At 37.4% G+C, this 23,713-nt stretch overlaps 1 protein-coding gene across 3 annotated transcripts in view; it reads right to left on the bottom strand.

The window, feature by feature from the left end:
* Positions 1–2,386: 2,386 nt before the first annotated feature.
* PPP1R12A (protein phosphatase 1 regulatory subunit 12A) overlaps positions 2,387–23,713 on the bottom strand; it is a 119,312-nt gene continuing 97,985 nt past the window's right edge. The window contains exons 19-24 of one of the 3 annotated variants that reach the window (XM_083365127.1): positions 21,056–21,072; positions 14,939–15,065; positions 14,451–14,555; positions 10,068–10,115; positions 6,591–6,641; positions 2,387–3,890 (exon numbers count right to left, since the gene is read on the bottom strand). In XM_083365127.1, coding sequence (XP_083221253.1) covers positions 3,804–3,890; positions 6,591–6,641; positions 10,068–10,115; positions 14,451–14,555; positions 14,939–15,065; positions 21,056–21,072 — 435 coding nt within the window. In that variant the 3' untranslated portion in view covers positions 2,387–3,803. Of the gene's footprint in view, positions 3,891–6,590; positions 6,642–10,067; positions 10,116–10,528; positions 10,909–14,450; positions 14,556–14,938; positions 15,066–21,055; positions 21,073–23,713 lie in introns of those variants that run through there. The other 2 variants (XM_083365126.1, XM_083365125.1) reach the window with 2 other exon arrangements.

A 23,713-nucleotide genomic window follows, 5' to 3' on the forward strand; every position in this document is an offset into this window, starting at 1 on the left:
GGCACAATATTAGCACAACTGATCACGTTTCAACTAATGGCACTCATTGTTATCCTGTCAAACTGATAATTTTGTAGTAAGACTGAGGCAAAAGGAAAGTGGGAAAGCACTTGCTTTGTAGATTTTAAGCAGGCAGTATAGCATTTATAGTATTATTTTACCTAAACCTAGAGTCAGGAAATAAGACTACAGTAATTCAAAAATGTAGTGCTAGCTAGACAGTTCTTCACATACTTACAGCAGAAGCATGAATACATCAAATAGGGTTCCAAATCATGATGAACTTAAATCTCTGAAACTATATCTGAACAGCAGGCATGTTTACATTTTCCTGGTATTAACTTACTTTGATGCTTTTCTATTCTCACCAAGTTTGATAATATACTAATGCACACAAATCACAGAAAAACAATTTAGTAGTACTAGTAAAAATGTTTGATTGCTGGTTTAACGTTTTGTTGCTAAAAAAATTTGTTTGCTTTTTTAAAACAAAAATGCTTTGACTTTTACTTAATTAAAAAAGGCCCACTCTGTAGCTTTAGTGCTTTTAGAAGAACAATTTGTTTACTGCATACCGCACATGTGCTGCTAGACTGGTTTTAAATTATACAGTACACACAACTATGTCTTTTCCCCCACATAAGGGCAATTTTCCTCCAAAGCAAAGTTTTTGACCTTGTGTTCTGAGTACGGCATTTATCAGCAGGCTTATTGCCCAGCATAACATTCCCACAGCACAGGATTTGAGACTTCTTATCCACTACTGCTTCTTTCAATACTCCTCTCCTTTTAGCTGATATATTAAGAAAACCATTTCCCCCACTGAAATGATTATGAAATTCAATTCAATGCACAAGCATTTTTTTCTATGCTGTACAAGGTTTTTAATATTAATTGCGTGAAAAATTTACTATTCACTATGGTTTGGGGAAAAATGCTACATAAATTGTGTTTTTTATTATTTAAAAAGTAGAGATAACAAAATATTTTCACTGAGAAATCCAATGCAATTATAGATTCAGCCTTTATTGATCTGTTGTAATAGAAAAGGTGCATAGTATAGATTAAAATAGGGCTGCAGTGGCTCAGTGGGTTAGGACACTGAGCTTGTCGATCAGAAGGTTGGCGGTTTGGCGGGTCGAATCCCGAGTGCCGTATAACAGAGTGAGCGATAGTTACTCGTCCCAGCTTCTGCCAACCTAGCAGTTCGAAAGCACGTAAAAAATGCAAGTAGAAAAATAGGGACCACTACAGTGGGAAGGTAACAGCGTTCCGTGCGCCTTTGGCGTCTAGTCATGCTGGCCACATGACCACGGAGACATACTCGGACAAGCGCTGGCTCTTCGGCTTTGAAACGGAGATAAGCACTGGCCCCTAGAGTTGGAAACGACTAGCACGCATGTGCGGGGGAACCTTTACCTTTTAATCAAAGCATACGAATTTGCGGGGGAACCTTTACGTTTAAATATAGATTAAAATAACCTATATAAAACCTTTAATATATTCAATTACAGAAGAATTCAGTTACTTAACCAAGTAAGGACTGCACTTTTTTACCATTAGAAAACATAGAAACTTGCTTGCATGTAATTTCTGCCTGCAGGCAGAATTATGTAAAATTCTGTACTTTAAACCCTTCTCCAGTTGTAACAGATTGCAGAAAAATGGTTCTACTTACATGTTTATGGATGTGCAAATACAATCTCAGAAAAGTGAATCAATGAAACAAATGGCTGCCAATAACTACTATAATAGTAAATATTAAACTCACATCTTTCAAATGTATTTTCATTCAAATTCACACATTTGAAATTATTTTATTCATTTTATTTGTATATGTCAAAATACATTTTTTTTTGCAAAATAGTGGGTTTTGCAAAGTTTCATGCAGATGCAAGGTCTGCTCAATACTACCAATAAAATCAATGCAACACAGTAGCCAGTTTTGAAAGAATAAATAACCTATATATAAAAACACTAAAATATTAGAGACATATTTAATCATTCACAGGCATCCAAAACATTACCAAATATAATCCACAGTATGCTCAACCAATCCACAACAATTCTCAGTGTGTTGCAATTGCTCAGGTAGAACAATTCTCTGCTTGGTTTGTATTAGCTTAAGAGCATGAAAGACCATGTCCATCTTTAAAATTATAAAGACCTAACCTGTAACAAGATACCCCAGAACTATCCTCGTACTGTACCTTAGAATCAAGAATCCTGAGCTTGGTAGCAAAATGTTACAACATCTTCAAAAAAATCTTCCCATTCTCACCTCTGCCCAGCCCACAACCTGGGTCAACCTGATCCTTCTTCTTTCCACCCCAAAATGAAGAAGTTCCCCAAGAAGTAGGCAGTAGAACACAATGACCTTTTAAAATGAAGGGGTACAAATTCACATTTAATATAGTATACAATCAATAATACAATAGCTACTACAAGCTTTACAATGTACAATTTATTTTAGCGGTAGAACTGTTCCGTGATTTTTAGGCATTAGTCTGTAGGCCAATAAGACAACTGTATTTAATAGGTTTAGAGAACATATAAAAGCTATTTCTTTTCTAACAAAAGCTATCTTCATTGGATAACTTTTTAGAAGGCCACTGAAATGTATAAAATGATCTAACTTGATGATGGTATAAACCGAGGTCCTCTTCACATGGCAACAGCAGTGCATGTCTAAAGTAAAAGGCTGGGCTTTCAAATGCCTTTGAAGTTTACTTTGACTAGCACAGGAGGTTTGGATGTACTCAAATACAGATATGTGAAATGTAATGAATATGTTCTATTTATGTTTTATTAAAGTGAACACTATTCAAATGAAAATTGGGAAGGAAAAGGCTTTTATAATTAGACATTTTTTTTGAACAGTGGCTCCATAACTCATTTTCTAAATACTCACTTAATTTTGGGCAGCCTAATTTGCTGTATTTTCAAATAAGGATTTTTTTATTCAAGCATATCATGTGGGTCTGAAAAATCCAAACAATATACATTAATATATACAGCATCACTCAGTACCTACTAAAATTAATGTGAAGATTATAGAATCTAATATTTTGCACTACAGTCCGTTTTCTTTTCTTTTAAAAAAGTGACCAATTGAGGCTAGAGACAAAAAATTTCAAATAATCTATTTTCAGTTGACTTTTTAAAGCATCTTTCATAGAAATAAATGCATATTGCACAACTGTGAAAGCAAAGGTTCCTTGAAACTGCTCTGGTTTTGGGGTGGATGAATGAAAAATACAGGCTTACTTAGTTACACTGTAGAATTTCTAAAGGATGTGTGCCTCTGTAGATATAAAGCTGTGAGAATACTGTACAAAGAAAAAATCTGGTACATGAATAATTGGAAGGGAACACACAAATTCAAACTTAGATATTTTTTTTAAAAAAATCAAAATAAGGGGGGAAAAACCAGAAACCGTGACAAAACAATAAAATAAAGAAACTGTGATAGCAGAAAGCTTTTTTTTAAAACATGTTTATGTACAACTAAGGCTTACTGGTTAAATATCTGAGGCTTGTCAGGCCTTGAACACTTTCCTTATATGCAGTAGCTGTAAACAAGATTTTTCAGTCATTTTGTCTTCTCAGCAGCTGCTTTAACACATGAAAATATGATCCTGGTTTAAAAAACACACACCCAGCTAAAAGGGCTTTTGGCAGAATATCTGAAAACAAGAGTTTCCAAGAAATCTTCCCAGGCATCCAGTGACTTCCATGCTATGGTCCACTGGATTTACTAAATATGTGCAATCCCATGATTTGCTGATGTCAGTAAACAAATTCTATTTGGAAAGCTTGCTGATCACTCTGATCAAGGCCCCATTTTCATCCTTTAGCCTCTGGTTATCAGCTTTCAGATCTGGTAGCATCTATAAAAGAGAAAAAAATAGAACTGTGATATTTGGAAAAATTCCCCCCCCGAAACAAGTATCTTTATAGATAAATATTACATAATCTGATCATCTAATAAAAGTTCAGAGGAGTTCTTAGTGATCTCTGAGCTTGACTGTTTGCTTACAGGCGCTTCATGACCCAAACTAGGTAACATCATCAGTGCTAGTAAAATGTGGGGTTTGCTCTATGTTTATATTCTAGTGGTTTGCCCTGCCAGTGTTGGTCTTCTTTGGTTGGGCTGTATACTATTAGCTTGTTTGGCAGTTCCTTGCCTGGGGTATTGCTCACTTCTTGATTGTTCCTCTGATTATGGGCTCCAGGGACTGGTTCCATGGAGAAAGGTTTTTCCACAGACCAGAGGGGGCATGGTTTTGCATGCTGCCTGCATACCATGGATGGGGCTTTGCTTGTTTGCGTGGTCCAGTTGCTTGCATGTCACGGATAGGTGCCACTTCAAGGACTGGGGGTTGGGGACCCCTGTGCTAAATAATCTATTTAGAACTTAAAAGGCCATTAGCAAAAACTATGGTTTCTTAACAAATAGATAGTTGGGTGTACTGTGAAAAGGTGAATTGTCCATTGGAGAGTTAGTTTGCTCTTGTGTTGAGAAGGCAGGGCTAAGAAGGCTCTGCCTTCTCAGAAATGAGTAGAGCAAGAAGGGAATTAAGTAGCCAACCTCCTTTATATACCGTATGCTGGATTTGCTGCATAAATATGGGATTTTGTTTATTCTTAAATTCATTTAATACATTTTAAATTATTTGCTGCTTTTTTCTTATTAATACTGACTTTTATTTATACTGAAAGCTCATTTGGAAGATTATGCCTCAAGAGGGCATTCAAATGCACAAGACAGTAATTCAGAGTGTGTGTGTGTGTGTGTGTGTGTGTGTGTGTGTGTGTGTGAGAGAGAGAGAGAGAGAGAGAGAGAGAGAGAGAGAGAGAGAGAGAGACTGAGAGAGACTGAGAGAGACTGAGAGAGAGAAAGAGAGAGAGATATGTCCAGGATTTAAGGTTGTTTGAGATAAACTGAAAGGCAATACAATTACTGCTGGGTATGGAAAGATATGTATTTACACATTGTTCTTTTAAATGAGCATTGCTATCTATAATTTTGAATTTAATGTTGGAGCAATTATAGGAAGGTAACTTTGCCAACTGTATGACCTTTTCATATAGATTCTTTTCAATTTGTGGCCTTGGAGAATGTGAACAGGGTGAATGAAAAATTAGAGTCCACCATGTGATTGTTTGATTCTTGCTCCTTCTGATTAAATTGAAAAAAATGCTGAATGTATTTTATCTACTTAAGAATCCAATTATAAAATCTTACTGAAAAAGCTTTGTATGGCCCACAGAATCTCTAACATTAAAGCTCAATCTTTATTTTAATCAGAACTTTTATCTGGGATATGGCACTGAGAATGCTATGATCACCTTGGCAGATGACTGCTGGTAACTAGATGGAAGGTGGGGATGGAATACAAATTCTTAGCAGCTTTCAATACCATTGACACGGTACCCTTCTTGCTGCTTAGTAGGACTGGGTATTAAGAGCACTGCTTTATAATGGTTCTTGACCTCATCAGAGTGTGTCCAGAAAACAGAGCTGGAAGACTGTTGGTTGACAGTTATCACTGACCTATGGTGTCTCACAGATTTCTATCTTGTTAATACTCTTTAATATTTACATGAAACTGCAGGGAAAGTGAAAGAACTGGGGGAAGTCACTGAGGACATCCAGCTTTACTGCTTCTTCTAACTTCAAGGAAACATTCAGTATCTTAAGCATTGCCTAACTGCAGTAATAGCTGGATGAGGGAGAATAAAATGCTTTCCCGCAGGAGATGACTTTGTATTCACTCTCCTAGTATTCAGGGAAATGATAAGGAAGCATGGTGGGGTTTTTTATTATTTTTATTGGTTTTTTTTACCATGTATCAATTGTATTTTAATTGGGCATGCATTTAATTATCTTTTAGTTTTTGTAAATTTCTGTGTTTTATTCTTGCCCTGTACACCGCCCTGAGTCCTCCGGGAGAAGGGCGGTATAGAAATATTAATAAATTAAAAAATTAAATTAAATCTCTTTGGTCAAGTTTTTAACTGTAATTGACAATAATGTTATTATAATTTCAATGTGTCATATTTTACATCCTTTTCTATTGTTCTAAATGAGCGCTCACATGAGTAGAAAAATGGGGTATGTTTAATAATAAATATAAAAATAACTGAAATATGGCTTGTTTGTCCCCATGGGGGCAAGAGTGAAAGAAAGAGCAATGCAGAATATTCTTTTGAGTTTTCTTGGGAGTATCTTTTCCCCCACAAAATAAGAAATAAAAATGACTGATAACTGTCAACTAAACCTCCCTTTTTAGTAGCTTTGGCTTATATGGGCAATTTCAGTATAGTCTCAAGGCAATACTCTAAACTTAATGGTCTGAATTCTTCACAATAGGAATAAACCAAATAGTCAGTACTATTTTAAACTAAGCTATAAGAATACTTTTAAGAATTGTAAGTCACATTGCCATTAATTGTTTGTGTGGTACAATATGACGCTTTCTTTTACAAAAGCAGAATTATATTGGATCATATTAGTTATAATCATGGTATATGGCTAAATTTTTTAAAAATGTTAAAATTGGAGGAATTTAAGAATGTACATTTACCTTGAGTTCTTCTTCCATTTCAGATATTCGCCTTTCTAGAGCTCTTCGTTCCTATAGTGAAGCATTTGAAATAATGAATGTATAATTTGGATAGATGGCTCTCATTTTATTGTACTACAGTCCAAGACATTCACATTTAACCAGAAGCATGGTGAGGGGAAATTTGCAAGGCCAGTGATGTGTAAAAAACTAATTTGACTTTAAAATTAAGAAAATGTAACAAAATGTTGATCATATACTATGAATTCTATTCAATAAATTATTTGTATAAAAGTATACAGGCAATAATTTTATATTGTACGTTTACTATTATTCCTTTAACTAGATTTTATTTTATAGTTTAAATACAATAGAGGTAAGAACTCAGTTAAAGGAAGCACAAAGCATAAGCTATCACAGATAAGCGAATGTTAGTTTACACACTTTAGTGTACCAGTAATATTGCATATGAATCCTTGACTTATTTTACTGCAATTCATACCAAAAAGCAAAAGCTTTTATAGCTCAAATTTTGGCTGACAGTTTGCCAGTGCTGTGAGCCCAGTTAAAAAGCATATGCTAAATCCTGTGTTTATCATTCATTTATTTTCAAATGTGAAAGAGAAAAGCAAGTTATTGCAAAGTGTACATTAATAACTGCATTCTACAGTGTTATGCAAAACAAGCAGCATCAGCTGAGTGTGTAAAACTCTGGTTAGATCATACCGCCCCGTAGATACTGACTCTTGTCGGTCACCTTTCAGATACAAATCATTTGAATTTAGTTTAATCATAGTTAAGTGAATTTGCTGGCATATTTTCCCCAAGTTATTAAGAAAATAACTTAAATAATGTAATACAGTAATGATCCACTATTACTGGTTTCTAAACGAACTGGTTATTTAACTAGCTGGTAAAAAAATGAGTTACTAAAAATATGTTCATGTGTAGCAGTGATAAGTAACTGTGAGTTAATTGGCATAAGCCTGAAAAAAGGCTACAAATTTATAAGGCTTATAGTACCCACAGCTGTCCTGGAAGGGAAATATAGGCAAACCCCATATGAAAACCAATACTGCTCCCGATATGGGTACCATAGAAATTACAGCTCATATTCTTTTGTATTGAAATTATTTGAATTTCTGGAACTCTCTGATAACTTTTATTTACACAAGTTAAACAATCAAGATTAATTTATTTCTCTAAAAGTAGCAAAATTTTGCTGCATAGGATATAAGCTTTGCCCACAAATGATTGCTAATAGTTCTTGTTGTTAGAGATAGTTTCTTGTTTGTTTTACCGAATGTAGCTTATTGTTCAATGACGGAAATAAAATTTCTGTCTGCTATTTTCTATATTAATACATATTTTGTATTCTATATTAATACATATCTTGGAAGTATAAATGGAGAACATTTTTCTAGGCTAAAAAGCTATCCTGTACTGTACTATTACTGTACTGGAATTAATTTTTTAAAAGGTTCTATATTGCTATTATCCAATCTAGGATTTTCAAACTGGGTTCAAAGAGAACTTGGGTTTCACACGAGACTAAGGGAAAAATACAAAATATATATATTTGTATAAATAAACCACCATAAGCATATGCTCTGCTTTATTGCCAGTTTCTTACCACTGGACTTTTGCCACTTGATCATAGGTTCTGTTTTACAACAACAGGTGCTATAGCCTGAAAATTTTTTAAAATCCCTGGTCTAGCCCACTATGCTTTTAAAAATTATGCTGGTGACTGTGACACCCCTGTATGACCATAGCTGTGTTTCTATATCTGCTGATATTGCCTCATGAGATCTATTGGATGTGACTTGGTCAAAATCACTATTCATACTGAATTTTATCCAAGTGTAAGCAATTGCTTATACAGTCTGTAGAACACAAATGCATTTCACAACTTCTATAAATGGAAATCCTACATTAAGCTATGTTCAGAGTATTTTAGCATTCTATAATTATGGTAAGAAAATATTTCTTTAGGAAGGAAATATTGTTCACAAACTTTCTAAAATGCTAATTTTTTCAAATTCGGAAATAAATTCATAACAAATATCATCACACAATTATCTAGTTATGATATCTGAATAATTCAAACTGTTTTCTAGGGCAGAGGTCCCCAACCTTTTGGGCACCAGGGACCGGTTCCATGGAGAGAGGTTTTTCCATGGACTGGAGGGGATATAGGTTTGCATGCTGCTTGCACCCCGCATATGGGGCTTTACTGGTTTGCATGGACCGCTTTCTGGCATACTGCGGACTAGTACCGGTCCACAGTACAGTTGGAGACCCCTGCTCTAGGGGAATAAGCAAAACAGAAAAAAACCCATGTTTTGAACTTGGAACAAATCACCAGGTTCTAAAAGTTCTTCTAAGTGTATTATCTGGAGTTGTCTATGGAGATTCTCAGTCATCCAAGTTATGGTTGTCCCAAAGGTGCTTTTTCAACAGCCCATTGGAATTGGACTTTCTTGTTTTTCTTTGAAAATGTTTCACTTCTCATTCAAGAAGCTTCTTCAGTTTAGAGCTGAAGGAACTTCTTGAATGAGAAGCGAAACATTTAAAAAAAATCAACCAAGAAGGTCCAACTGCCTTTTGAAAAAGCACTTTGGGGATTATTTGGGGTTTCAGACAAAATGAAATCTGGATAGGGTGAATCCTGGTGCATCATCTCCTCTCTTCCTTCAGAAACTGCCAAAGTAGCATATACATAGGCCCACTAACTGCAGCCCTCTCTTCCTCTCAGATGTGGCTATTGATGTTCCAGTGTAGCATACTTTACTACCTTCTCTTATCATCTTCTTCTTGTCATCTTATGATGGTATTGGCCCACATCACAGAATGCACTCTATATTCATTTCAGCTAATAAAAAAGTCAACAGACTTGGCCTGCACACCACATGTCCATAGTTGAGGCCATATGAATCTGGGAATTGATACTCAGGAGCATTCTAGGTTGAGAAGTACTGTCATGGAAGAGCTTCTAGGAATGTACTGCAATGGATAGGGGTTCCCAGCAGGCTAGGGATGATGAAAAGAGCACTGGAACATCATGTTAGCCGAAGGGAGGAAAGGAAGGGACAGGAAGACACTAGGATAATATTTTACACTGGGGTATCAATGGTATTGACAGAAAAAGGGAAGGAAAAAGGAAATGCACTGAGAAGATGAGGGAATGGGAAGAAAAGAGAAAATGTGAGCAGCATGTACTTTATCTTTTTCCCCCCCTCAACCATCTCAGCATGGCTGCTTGGGTTTTTCCTCTCCTTCCATGAATTGCCTCTGCCTGGAACAGTCATGTTCTGTTCCATGCATGGACTAAAACACCTAAAACTGCATGTTTCAGTTCAGTCATAGATCATTCAGCGTACAGTTCATGAATGGAGTATTTTGTACATCCTTATTCTTTTCCATTTCAAATTATTATTTTATAACATTTACACTATAGCAACAATAAAGATTAAAATGAAAATGAAAAAAACTTACCCTTTTTTCCATTTCTAGCAGAGATCTATCAGCAAATCTTTCCTGTCTCTGAAATACATAAGCGATTGCATGCTTTCACAACAAACTGAAGTTGAAATCAGGGAAAATTAAATAGGTTGTTGCATTAGTATTATTTTTAACTTTTTTTTGTGACCAGTAGCATGGTCACCAGAATTTCAGGTGGACATTTCCTATTGATTATAAAAGTCCATTATGGACATTATGCTTTTTTCAGGAAAAGTAAAAGATGAAAAACTTAAGTTGTAGGGGTCAAAAATTTGGGTACACTAACTCAACAAAATGATCAAGACTTATTTTCTAGGGTCACAGTGGAAATTGAGAGAGATATTTTCTATGGCCAGCAGTAAAAAATATAAATTGAAGCTATCTAGATTTTGTTTAAATGTAAGGAAAACTTCCTGACAGTAAGTTATAAAAGTGAAATATTTGACCTATGAAGCTTGCGGGTTCTCCATCTTCGAAGGTTTTTAAGAGACTGGACAGTCACCTCTCACGAATAGTTTATTTGGTTTTCCTACACATTGAAGAGGTTGGACTAGACCAGTGCTTTTCAATCTGTGATATGCGTACCACTGGTGGTACTTCGGCACCTGGCAGGTGGTACATGTATGACGGGTTGGAAAGCACTGTTAAAAAAGTGTAAAAGTGTAGCGGAGGGATGAACTAAAGCGGTGGCAGCACCAAACAGGTCTATGGGAGAATCAGCTGGAGCTGTGGTGTTGCTGAGGCTCTGCTGAGTGCCCAGGATTGGTGTGGGACTCCAGCTGATTGGCACTTCCAGGAGCAGAGTGCAGCCTTGGGGAGGAGAAGTCAGCTGGAGCTGCACCGAAGACAAAAGAAGGAGGGGGGAAGAAAGGAGAGGATATAAAAGGAGGAGGTTTTGGCAGGAGAGAAAAAAAAGATGACAGGGAAAGAGAAGGGGACGGAGAAAGAGAGACAGAGAAGAGGTTTCTTTGAGACAAGCAGAGGAGAGAAGGGGATAGAAGAATGCAAAGATTAATGTCAAAGAAATAAGCACACATTTCCCATTAAGTGTGGTAAGTGGGTTTACAGGTAGTCCTCACCACAATTGAGCCCAAAATGTATATTGCTATGGGAGAAATTTGTTAAATGAGTTTTGTCCCATTATATGACTTTTCTTGCCACATTTGTGAAGTGAATCACTGCAGTTGTTAAATCAGTAACACGGTTGTTAAATGAATCTGATTTCCCATATTGACTTTGCTTGTCAGAAGGTTGCAAAACGGGATCACATGACCCTGAAACATTGCGACCATCATAAATGTGAATCAGTTGCCAAGCATCCAAATGTAAATCACATGAGCCTGGGATGCTGCAACGGTCATAAGTGTGAAAAATGGTCATAAGTCACTTTTTTCAGTGCCATTGTTACAGTCAATAAGCAAACTGTCATTTCTGAAGTGCCCCACTGGCAGTCACACGGAACTTCAAAACGCAGCAAATTCCTGCATTTTGAATTGTCCCATAGGCGCTGAAACAAATCTGAACAGAGACCTGACAGAGATTGGAAGGTCCATATGCCTGCCAATTGGGCGCTTCAGAAATGGACTGTTCCTCTCCATTTCTGAAGCGCCCCATTGGCAGTCACACGGAGCTTCAAATCTCTGTCCGATCTCCATTCAGATAAAAAGTGTGGCAGCGGCTTGGATTTCTAGGCTCTCAGTGGAAGAAAGCGGCGGCACATCAGCGGAGTTGCTCTCAATAAGGCCGGCGCACTCCAGTGAGCAGTGCACCCGATCTTATTGTTTGAGAGCAATCCTGCTCCTGTACCTCCGCTTTCTTCCAACTTGGACGGAACAGGGGTATCCAAGCCCCTGGTGGCGGCAGCTACCTGAGCGGTTATGATTCCCCCTCCCCAGCATTCAGTTGAAGGCTTCCTTCCTGCCCTCAACCTAAGGCTGATGCACGCGAGCGATGGATGGCATTGGTTCCTGCGCCTGGCCAACTCAGATTCCATGCTTTGTCCCGTAGGCAAACGAAACAAACACTCCCCCCACCCCGGAGAATGGAAGTTTCCAGCGGCCATGATCTCTTTTGCAGAGAATGGGTGTTCGAGCTCGTGCAATATTACGGCACCCAGGAATTTCCATTGTTGGTGCGAAAAGCATTTCCAAGCCAACTCTCCTCTCCCTCAAAGGAAAAGAAATCACAGCAGAGAGGAGACAGATTTTTGCAAGTTGAGTCCCACCGGGCAGAAAGGGAGGGGGAAGCAGTTGTGGGGAGTGGGGGGGGGGAATAGGGTGAATGTTGCAGAGCCTCTGCAGTTGTTCATAAGGGCGAACCTGTAGCACGTCATGTGCTCTATGTAACGAATCAAATCAAAATTCTGGAATTGTACCTAAAATGTCAGGAAGTGCCTTTACAGAGAGATTTAAACCTCCTAATGAAGATATATTCATGTTTAGGTCCTCTTCACCTAAATTAGCAGTCAGTGCAAGTAGCAATGACAAAACTCTGACACTAATCCTTTATAATCCTCTGAACTTCTCCTTTGGAATACGGTATCACTAACTGTTAATATGGACTATAGACCAGCATTAACTGCTACTTCGGAACAAGCATAACTGCTTCTGCTGAAAATACAAGGAGAGGTTCAAAGCACTAGGAACAATGAACTTCTACCTCTCCTTCCAAGGGCCAATGTATCCTTATTTCTGAATGTAGAAACATTCTTAAGTAGGTGAGTATTGAGTACTATTCACTCCTGTAAGTTTTGCACTCTGGGATAAGAGTTATATGCACAGTTCTTATATTTTAACATCATGCCATGCTTTGCAAGTATGATAGTAATTATAATAAGCTGAAGAAACAGTGGACCACCTGGTTAGCTGCCATAAAAGACTGCACAGACCGACTACAAATAATGGTATTACAAAGTAGCAATAATGGTACATTAGAAAATCTGCAAAAGATGCCATTTGCCTGCAAGCAAGAAATGATGGGACCATAAAATAGAGAAAGTAATTGAAAAAGAAGATGCTAAAGTGCTTTGGGACTTTAGAATTCAAGCAGACAGGCACCTGCCACATAACGCTCCAGACTTAACAACTGTTCAATAAGACAAGTCAAAAAAGTCTGGATAGTGGACGTGATAGTATCTGGAAACAGCAGATTAGTAGAGAAACAACTGGAGAAGATAACAAAATACAAAGATCTGCAAACAGAAACAGAATGACTGTGGCAAAAGAAAGCAAAGGTAGTATCAACAGTAATAGGTGCCTTGGGTGCAATCCCAAAACAATTGGAGCACCACTTGAACTCCATACATATTGACAAATTCATCCTCAGTCAGTTGCGAAAGGCAGCTTTACTCAGAACAGCTTCCATCCTGTGACAATACCTATAACATTATCAAATATCCACATCTGCCTATCTCAAGTCCTTAGGAAGGACTTGATAGTTGGATAAAAATGCCAAATCCAGGCTGGACATTGGGCTGACTGTGCAACAAACCAAAATAATAATAGAAATAATTTTCCAAAAGACCAATGTACATATTAGGACCAAATTTTATGCCTGACAAGAGCCTTCAGCATGAAACTGACTAAAGTCTGGTCAGCTTCAGATAGCAGTACAAGCCCACAGGAGGGTTCTAATCAATTAAGGTCACAGAATTGAACTTATTAACTTGCAGTTAGTACCTTTTAGGGAAACACTGTGTTGGGGGAAAGAACTGCTCAGAAAGAAATAGCTTGCTTAAACAATCTCTCCACCCTGAGAAGGGTAAAAAATGGGTTAGGTACAAAACGCTACACTACACGTTTATCTAAATGAAATGGCAACAACCAGAGACCTTGGCAGCATGTCTCTTTCTGAGTCATATATTGACTTAGCAACCAATATCTGATTTAAGGAACAGATTGCAGTCACTAAATAAGGATTATTTCTCATCTTGTCTTCCACTTTTTTCCCCAATTTCAGTTTCCCAACTGAGATTACCAAAAAATGATGTGTCCCACACATTCATCACCATGTATCCTTCATTAATTCCCTCAATCTTTAATCCATAATAAACTCAATGTTTTCAGATTTATCGCTTCCTATGCTGTCTGAATTTATAAACAGACTTATGATTAAATCGCAAATACAAAAAGTCATTTATAAGATTGCCTAATCATAAAAGGTATTTGACAATTTCTGTAATTTTTTTCGAACCAATGTGCAAATGGAGTAAAGCTCACTTTAGCTTTTCTGATATGTTATATGCAATATACTGAATTACCCCTCCCCACCAAGCAAGCTTAAAGCAATAAAGGATTTCATTAAAAGTGCTGTTCATTGTACTACTCTATACTCAATTCTCCCCAATATATTTACCAATGAAAGTTTAAATGTACAAACCTGGGTTGCCTTCTCCAATTGCAGCTTAAGGTCCGTTAATTCCATGTTTGTATCATGCAACTGTGCTTTCAGTTTTTCATTTTCAGCTATAATCTGTTCATAAAGCTAAAAAAGTACAGATTTTTTTAATAAAATATTGTTTCAAACTTGCAGGCTAATTCTGTATTGCCTGAAAAGAAGACTAGAGGTTTTCCTGAAATAATTTATATTTATAATGGCACGGACATTTTAGATTAAGAATCCAAAATGGGAACATATCATATTTTCTGCAATTCTCTTTATGGATAAACAGTATGTGCAGTTCTCTCTTGTATCAAGTCAAGTCAACGCGTCCCCCCAAATAACCAAATGTCTTTCCTTCCCCCAAATATCCTTATTTTGATACAGTAATTAATTTGGGGGCAGAATGTATGTGTATGTCAAACTATATAGAATTATTTCAGAACAATGGAAAAGATATAATATGCTACTCCATCACAATCATATACCTTTTTAAAGTCAGCTGTATCTTCTTTTTCTAGTTTACTGGTATATAATTTACGATCTTCCAAGTAACTGTAACCGGTCCGTCCTAGTACTGAATCACAGCGATCTCCACATGACCCTGTGTCATATCTTTAAAATGAAAAGAGAGACAGTTTTGGTTTAATGGTTAAGGCACCAGGCTAGAACCAGGAAACTGTGAGTTCTAGTCCAGACTTATGCATGAAAGACGACTAGGTGACTTTGGGTCAGTCATTCTGTCTTAATCCAACCTACCTCACAAGGTTGTAGTGAGGAAAACAGGAAGAGGAAGTAAAGTGAGGAAAAAAATTATTTGATCCCCTGTTGATTTTGTACGTTTTCCCACTGACAAAAAAGGATCAGTCTATAATTGTAATGGTAGATTTATTTTACCAGTGAGAGACAGAATAAAACAAAAATCCAGAAAAATGCATTTCAAAGTGAAATAAGTATTTGATCCCCTATCAATCAGCAAGATTTCTGGCTCCCAGGTGTCTCTTAAAGGGAGTGGTCCTAATCTCAGCTTGTTACCTGTATAAAAGACACCTGTCCACAGAATCAATCATCAATCAGATTCCAAACTCTCCACCATGGTCAAGACCAAAGAGCTGTCCAAGGATGTCAAGGACAAGATTGTAGACCTACACAAGGCTGGAATAGGTTACAAGACCATCACCAAGCAGCTTGGTGAGAAGGTGACAACAGTTGGTACGATTATTCGCAAATGGAAGAAAACACAAAATAACTGTCAATCTCCCTCAGTCTGGGGCTCCATGCAAGACCTCACCTCGTGGAGTTTCAATGATCATGAGAACAGTGAGGGATCAGCCCAGAACTACACAGGAGGATCTTGTCAATGATCTCAAGGCAGCTGGGACCATAGTCACCAAGAAAACAATTAGTAACACACTACAATGTGAAGGACTGAAATCCTGCAGCGCCCGCAAAGTCCCCCTGCTCAAGAAAGCACATGTATAGGCCCGTCTGAAGTTTGCCAATGAACATCTGAACGATTCAGAGGGGAACTGGCTGAAAGTGTTGTGATCAGATAAGACCAAAATTGAGCTCTCTGGCATCAACTCAACTCGCTGTGTTTGGAGGAGGAGGAATGCTGCCTATGATCCCAAGTACACCATCCCCACCGTCAAACATGGAGGTGGAAATATTATGCTTTGGGGGTGTTTTTCTGCTAAAAGGACAGGACAACTTCACCGTATCAAAGGGACGATGGACGAGGCCCTGTACCATCAAATCTTGGGTGAGAACCTCCCTCCCTCAGCCAGGGCACTGAAAATGAGTCGTGGATGGGTATTCCAGCATGACAATGACCCAAGACACACAGTCAAGGCAACAAAGGAGTGGCTCAAGAAGAAGCACATTAAGGTCCTGGAGTGACCTAGCCAGTCTCCAGATCTTAATCAGATAGAAAATCTGTAGAGGGAGCTGAAGGTTCAAGCTGCCAAATGTCAGCCTCGAAACCTTAATGACTTGGAGAGGATCTGCAAAGAAGACTGGGACAAAATCCCTCCTGAGATGTATGCAAACCTGGTGGCCAACTACAAGAAATGTCTGACCTCTGTGATTGCCAACAACGGTTTTGCTACCAAGTATTAAGTCATGTTGTGAGAAGGGGTCAAATAGTTATTTCACTCATTACAATGCAAATTAATAACTTTTTTGAAATGCGTTTTTTCTGGATTTGTTATTCTGTCTCTCACTATAAAATAAACCTACCATTACAATTATAGACCGATCATTTCCTTGTCAGTGGGCAAACGTACAAAATCAGCATAGGATCAATTTTTTTTCCTCACTGTATGTTCTTTGCCTTGAGTTATTTATAAAATTAATAAAGGAGAGGTTTAAAATAGTCTTTAAAAATATCAAAGTATTCACAGCTGAATTCAGGCATCACAAAGACCCATGGTTTACATTATATACAGTGCTTTTTGTTTCTTTAAAAAAAAAAGGGTGGGGGGGTGGGTGCCGGAATTTAGAGGTGCTGTCACTGGGAGCAATGCCGGTGTCTTGCTACAGCGTCACTGCCCGTCCTTTGCACCCCCGCCCCTGCAGCTCAGAGCAACATGCTGCGGGGATTCCCCTCCCCACAGCCATCATGGGGATTCCCCTCCCTGCAGTTGCCACGCTGTGGCCCGTGCAGAGCCCTCAACCGGAGCTGCTCTGAACCCCGACCCAGAGCTGTGTTCCTCGTGGCAGTGGTCTCCGGCGCCAAACAGCCTCTTTCCAACCACATCCAGAAAAATTTGTAACAAACATTGGAATTCTCAAGGCCATGTTTGGTATTTCCCAGCAATCTGTTACTGGAAGGAAAAAGCAATCCCTGCTGCATTACTGATCCCAGAGAAGCATTTGCATGTATGCAGGTATCCTTAGGGTACCATAGTTATGGATGAGAAATATTGGTTGCAAAGTTGGCATTTCTGGATGTAATACAGATATTTTGGACTTATTTTTGTTTCTTTGCATGTTTGATATTTTTAAAAAGGCATATGCTACTGACTACACTTATGCACATATGTAACATCTTTTGCTAGGATACATAACCACTGCTTGTCCAGAATGTGAAAAGTGAAAGATTGTGACTAAACAATCATGGGGATTCCCCTCCCTGCAGTTACCACGCTGTGGCCCGTGCAGAGCCCTCAACCGGAGCTGCTCTGAACCCCGACCCAGAGCTGTGTTCCTCATGGCAGTGGTCTCTGGTGCCAAACAGCCTCTTTCCAACCACATCCAGAAAAAAATGTAACAAACATTGGAATTCTCAAGGCCATGTTTGGTATTTCCCAGCAATCTGTTACTGGAAGGAAAAAGCAATCCCTGCTGCATTACTGATCCCAGAGAAGCATTTGCATGTATGCAGGTATCCTTAGGGTACCATAGTTATGGATGAGAAATATTGGTTGCAAAGTTGGCATTTCTGGATGTAATACAGATATTTTGGACTTATTTTTGTTTCTTTGCATGTTTGATATTTTTAAAAAGGCATATGCTACTGACTACACTTATGCACATATGTAACATCTTTTGCTAGGATACATAACCACTGCTTGTCCAGAATGTGAAAAGTGAAAGATTGTGACTAAACAAAATTTTAATGTACAGATCATACCACCAGAAATTATTTTAGCCATTTTAATAAATGTTGTTACTGATGTTAAGCTCACCATGGAAAACATCATATATTGTTATATATATACTAGGTTAATTATTTAAAGACTGAAGTGCAACGTAACTAGATTCTAAATAATCTTTTTCAAAACACACAACAGTCCAAACAGTAAAAGTAAAGTCCAAATTAAGAATATTTCATTCTTAAGAATTGTTTAATTTAAAGTGGTTTAGTTGTAACAGATGGTTATAGATTCAAAATAGTTTTCAAGAGTGTACAAAAGATACTATTTTTTTCTAATTTTCTAGCTAAATTAGACATATTATATTGACAAAAATGTTTCCCATTTCTTTCCTGTTACCTTTATTGATTTCATTGCAGAGATGTTAACATAAGAAATAGATTATTTTGTTATCTAATTTTACCTTCCAAAAGAGAAGCAAATGAAAAATGTGAGGTTCTTTCCTGTTGGCTTTTTTGAATTAGCTGTTTTAGATTCTAAAAGTTTAGTTCCTAAAGAAGTAACCTTGTAAATTTTGATGTCCTCCTCTAGTGCAGGGCAGGCAACCTTGTCTCTTTTATTACTCAAGAACTTCAACTCCCAAAATTCCTGAGCCAGCATGGCTCAGCTTGGAAACCTCTCTCTTTCCCCTCAGCGTGGCTGGCTCAGAATTTCTGGGAGTTGAAGTGCACGAGTCATAAAAAAGGGCCAAGATTGCCTACTCCTAAAGCCAACAGAGGGAGCTTTTCTTTCTTTTTTTTTTTTGCAAAAAAAAAAAAAAAAAAAAGTGCCGGAACGCTGTTCTGAGCGTTCTATGAGAAAAAAAGCCCTGATTATATATACAAAACACAATGTGTTCAGTTTTTTGTGCTACCTAGCTACCTATTCCTACCTAGCATGCTGAAATGATAACCAGAAACAAGTTACGGTACCTTGTTTTATTGCAGTTAATACAACAAAGTTGTATTGCCTCTTGTTATTCAGAAGAATAGCACAGATGCATTGCTACCTCTCTTTTTGCCAGATGTAACTCCTTAGCATACAGGATCCACAACATACTTCTGCTGGTCCTGATGGGATGTGCAGATGTAATTGGGAACAGATGGTCCCTCAAATAACCTGACTCCTCATACCCTATGAAGGGCTTTAAAGGTTAAAACCAGCACCATGAATTGGACTTGACAACCAATGCAGCAGGCAAAGGTGCAATGGGTACCACTCTAGTGGCAGATATAACTGTCCATGCAGCTGAATCTTCCGGATGCTGTTCAAGGACAGCCCCATTATAGTAGTCCACCTGGGAAGTGACCAGGGCATAAGTGATCATGTGCAGAACCTTGTGATCCTGTAATAGGTGCAACTGCTACACAACACAAAGTTTTGCAACGGTTCCTATCTAGAATGGCCAGCTGCTCTTTGAGCAGTTGTTGTGAATCTAGAAGGACTATGAAGTTATGTACAGGGTCCATTGTGAGGTAGTGCCACACCATGTAGTGCTAAAGATGGCATAGTCCCAGAACTGGCAGACCCCAAATCCAGAGCCATTTAGGCTTGCCAGAGTTCAGTTAAAGTCTGTTGTTCCCCATTCAGCCCCCACATGCTTCCAGGCACTGGGATAAGCATCAATAGCACTGATTAGTTTATGAGGGACAGAGATGTACTAATAAATAGGGTATTAGGGTATTATCAACATATTGATAATACCTTACCTATGACAATGGATAAGCTCATTCAGTAATCTTATGTAGATGTAAAAAATGAAAGGAGAGAGCATCGACCCTTATGTGACATCTCATGCAATAAAATGCAACATATAGTTAATTGGAAAACACAACTGAAACAGGAAAGTCTACAATTATATTCTTTTACTTCATGCTACCCATTATATTTATAATGAACTTTAACAAAAACAAGGTTTTTGTTGGGGTTTGGACAATGTATTTTTTCAAAACCTCTGAGCTAAATGATGGCCAATATTTACTGAAAGCAAGAACAAAAGATATGAGTGTCAAAGAAAAACAGTAAGAGAAAATCATACAATGGCTAGTGTATGAAAGAAATTAAACAAGGCATAATGTGAAATCTTCAAACTTTTCTCAGTATAGGTAAAATTTCTGTTTTAGAAATAAGAAAAACATAAAACTAGAAAAAACAGAAATTGCTAATACTGTGCCTCAATTTTTAAAAAAAAGCTTACACAACAACGCAACAAACAATACAACAATTTTTTGGGACAAAGTATGTACTATCAACTTTGCTCTTTTGACAAAATGAAATGATGAAATACAAAGTGCAAAACGCATAATTTATTTTGTTTCCTTACAATGTTGATAGTTTTGTCTGTTTTCATTAATTTCTGCCTGCCTGCTTTCTCCTGAACAAGAACAATTGAAGAGTTTATGTAGCTGCATTTGCGGAAAAATTAGAAATGTTTCTATAAAATAATGTTTATAACTATAATGTGACTAAAGTATATATTCAAGTCGAATTACCTGTCCTGCCTCCTCAACAATAGCAACCACTCCCCTGAAAAACAAGTTTTCCCATTGCTTCTTTCTCTTTGCTTGGAAATTTTACAATGCAAAATACAATCTACTTATTTATCTAATTCATTCTTACATGAAAATAAGACTAATTGAAGATATACTTTCAGACCAAACGTGTGTTGTATCAGACAACTATAGATCTGACAATAACAATAATTAAAATCTTGATGATTTATGTATGATAAACTACTGTTATCAGATTTCACTAAACGTTTTGCTTACCACTAATAGAACATTTTATAATCCCCTGAAGATTATGATCCTACTAGGCAAATGTCTGTTAGAGCATAATAATATTAAATTAGATGGATTTATATATAATTTTTTGATTGAGCATATTTTTCTTTAAAGCTTTTTATAGCATTACAATACACATATAATTTCATATTACATAATAAAGAAATCCAAATATGAAAATACATACCTTGAATGACTATCACTCTGAAAAATGAAGAAATAAAGTAAGTTTAGTATATTACATTTATATTTAATGAGAAAACATTCACAGAGTGAACACAATTCTAAAACCAGTTGACAAAAATATAGATATACTGAACATATACCATTTAAATAAGATTAACAGCAAGGACTGTTTGAACAGTGGAAGAAAGTCTCCAGGATGCCCAATGATATCTTTTTACTTAAAAAAAATAATATAATAAAATACTTCTTGGGTCAAGGCAAAGCACTTTTTTCAGTTTTCCAATCTAAAGTTAGTTTGTCATATAGCTCAGAAAGTTATTATTTAAAGTACCTAGGCCCAAAGTATCCTTAAAATGTAGAACTCTAGTTAATTTGATTTTTTTTATCATGATGGTGCATACTGTAGTACTGAATAGCAATAAACAGGACACATGCCTGGCAGATCCCAGTGCAGACAGGGAAGACCTTTGACAATTCACCTTTGATGTAAGTTACTGTTCTGTTGTGAGCTACATGATCTTTTATGGCCAATGCTTTCCAAAACTGGTTTGATACATACTGTCAAAAGAAGCCATAAGATCAGTAACTACTATGATGAGTAATTTGCCACATCAGATCATTCTTCCACAATTTGTAGTATCAAGTATCTGGTCATAGGAAGCCTGGTTTTGATGGAAACCAGCCCATCTGTTGTTTTTTTGTATTTGAAGATGAATTACTGGCATGGATAGCAATAGGACAGGAAGGCCTGGAGGAACATTGTCCATAGGGTCGCGATGGGTCGGACACGACTTCGCAACAACAACAACATAGCAATAGCAATAGCACTTAAACTTATATACTGCTTCACAGTGCTTTACAGCCCTCTCTAAGCAGTTTATAGAATCAGCATATTGCCCCCAATAACCTGGGTCCTCATTTTACCAAACCTGAAAGAATGGAAGGCTGAGTCAACCCTGAGCTGGCAAGACTCAAAAGGCTAAACCTCTGGCAGCTGGCAGTCAGCAGAAGTAACCTGCAGTACTGCATTCTAACCACTGCGCCATCAAGGCTTATATCTTACTAAAGACTAAGGGTAGATTAATTCCATGGCAGGTTTTTCATTTATGCTGTCTCCTTTTTTTAAAAATGGGGAGTATGATGGCTTGCTTCCATGTGTTGGCTCTAATGCCCAAATCAACTGAATTAGCAAATACAGTTGCCATAGCAAAGTGTCATCTCCTGAATTAGTATTATTATTATAAGATTTTTATCCTGCCTTTTAAAAATACGTATTTTGATCAATTCAACATTTTTATTTATCAAATAAATAATACCTAATTACATAAGTTTGTGGTTTTAATTCAAATTTTATTTTAGATTTTTCTGATGCTTTGGTATATTTCTAGTATGTCCAGAAATACCGCATGCCGTGATAACTATGAGAGTTATGATAATAAGCACTTCTACTATGTTGATATAGATCCGTTGACTGGAACGAAGAGGCATATGCAATATGTTTTGAATTTGAACTATCCATATTTCAGAGCCATCTCCATGTTAAAAGTGCTTTGAACATGAAATAATTACACTTTTATGTTTTAAACTATTTAAACTAAAATATTCTTCCAAGGCTTAAATTATTCTTTGGCATTCAAAATTGGGGAGTCTCAATTCTGAAATGGGATATTTTCAATTTCAAGTGATTCATTTCAGAACATTTTGTGCATCCCTAAAACCTCCTCACAATCTGTTCTAAGACATTATAATTCTGGTCCAGATGGTATGATAAGGATTGCCAACAAAAGGAAACAGGATAAAAGTAAGTGAATTATGTCTTTTTTTAAAGGGACAACTCTCCTGGGCCTTATATGGGAAAAAATGATATTTCCTGATTTAACTCTTATCCCAAGAAAGTTAATCAGATAATCACATTTGACTATACTGTTGACAAAATACTGTAGAGCTAGACATTTGGTTGTCTGATATATTTGTTTAATTATCTTTTCTAATTTATAGGATATAGAATAAAAATATTTGACTTCAGTTAACTCATTATCCATAATAAAGTTAGATTAAAAATTAATTAACCAATTATTCATAAATTATTCATAATAGTTAGAATACACAGTCCTCGGACTTCCGGTGGCGGCGCAGCGCCGGAGACAGCCCTTGCGGGCTGCCCGCGGCTCAGCTGTGTTATTTCCACCCGAAACAGCACCGATCAGCTGTTCGGGTGGATTTGAAGCCCCCTCCTCGGGAGAAGAGGAGGGGGTGAGCCCCCAGGTAGGGGTTGAGTTCTCCGGGGCCGCCTGAGCTTAAAGCTTGGGCGGCTGAAGGATCAAACTCCCCCGTAGCCTGGGTTGCTCCCAGCTGGTCAGCGTCTCTGCTCCGTGATTTTTGGAGCGGAGCCAGGCGTTTGCGACCACCCCTGCCAGAAGGAAAGACCATGGAATAAAAGGAGCAGGCAGAGCGGTACAGGAGGAAAAGGTGAAGAGGACTTTTATGGCTGCTTTCTAGCTTAATGGATTTTATAAATTTAAAAGTGAAAGTGCGTAGTAAGTGAAAGTAAAGATGGCGGCTAAATCTTCCCCAAAAGCTCTCAGGAGTGCTGGAACTTCTCCGATGCAACAGTCATCATTACAAGCGTTGCTTCTTCCTGATGTATTGACACCGAAGG

The sequence above is a fragment of the Vipera ursinii genome, assembly GCF_947247035.1.
Source record: "Vipera ursinii genome assembly, chromosome: 6".
NCBI classification, from domain to species: domain Eukaryota; kingdom Metazoa; phylum Chordata; class Lepidosauria; order Squamata; family Viperidae; genus Vipera; species Vipera ursinii.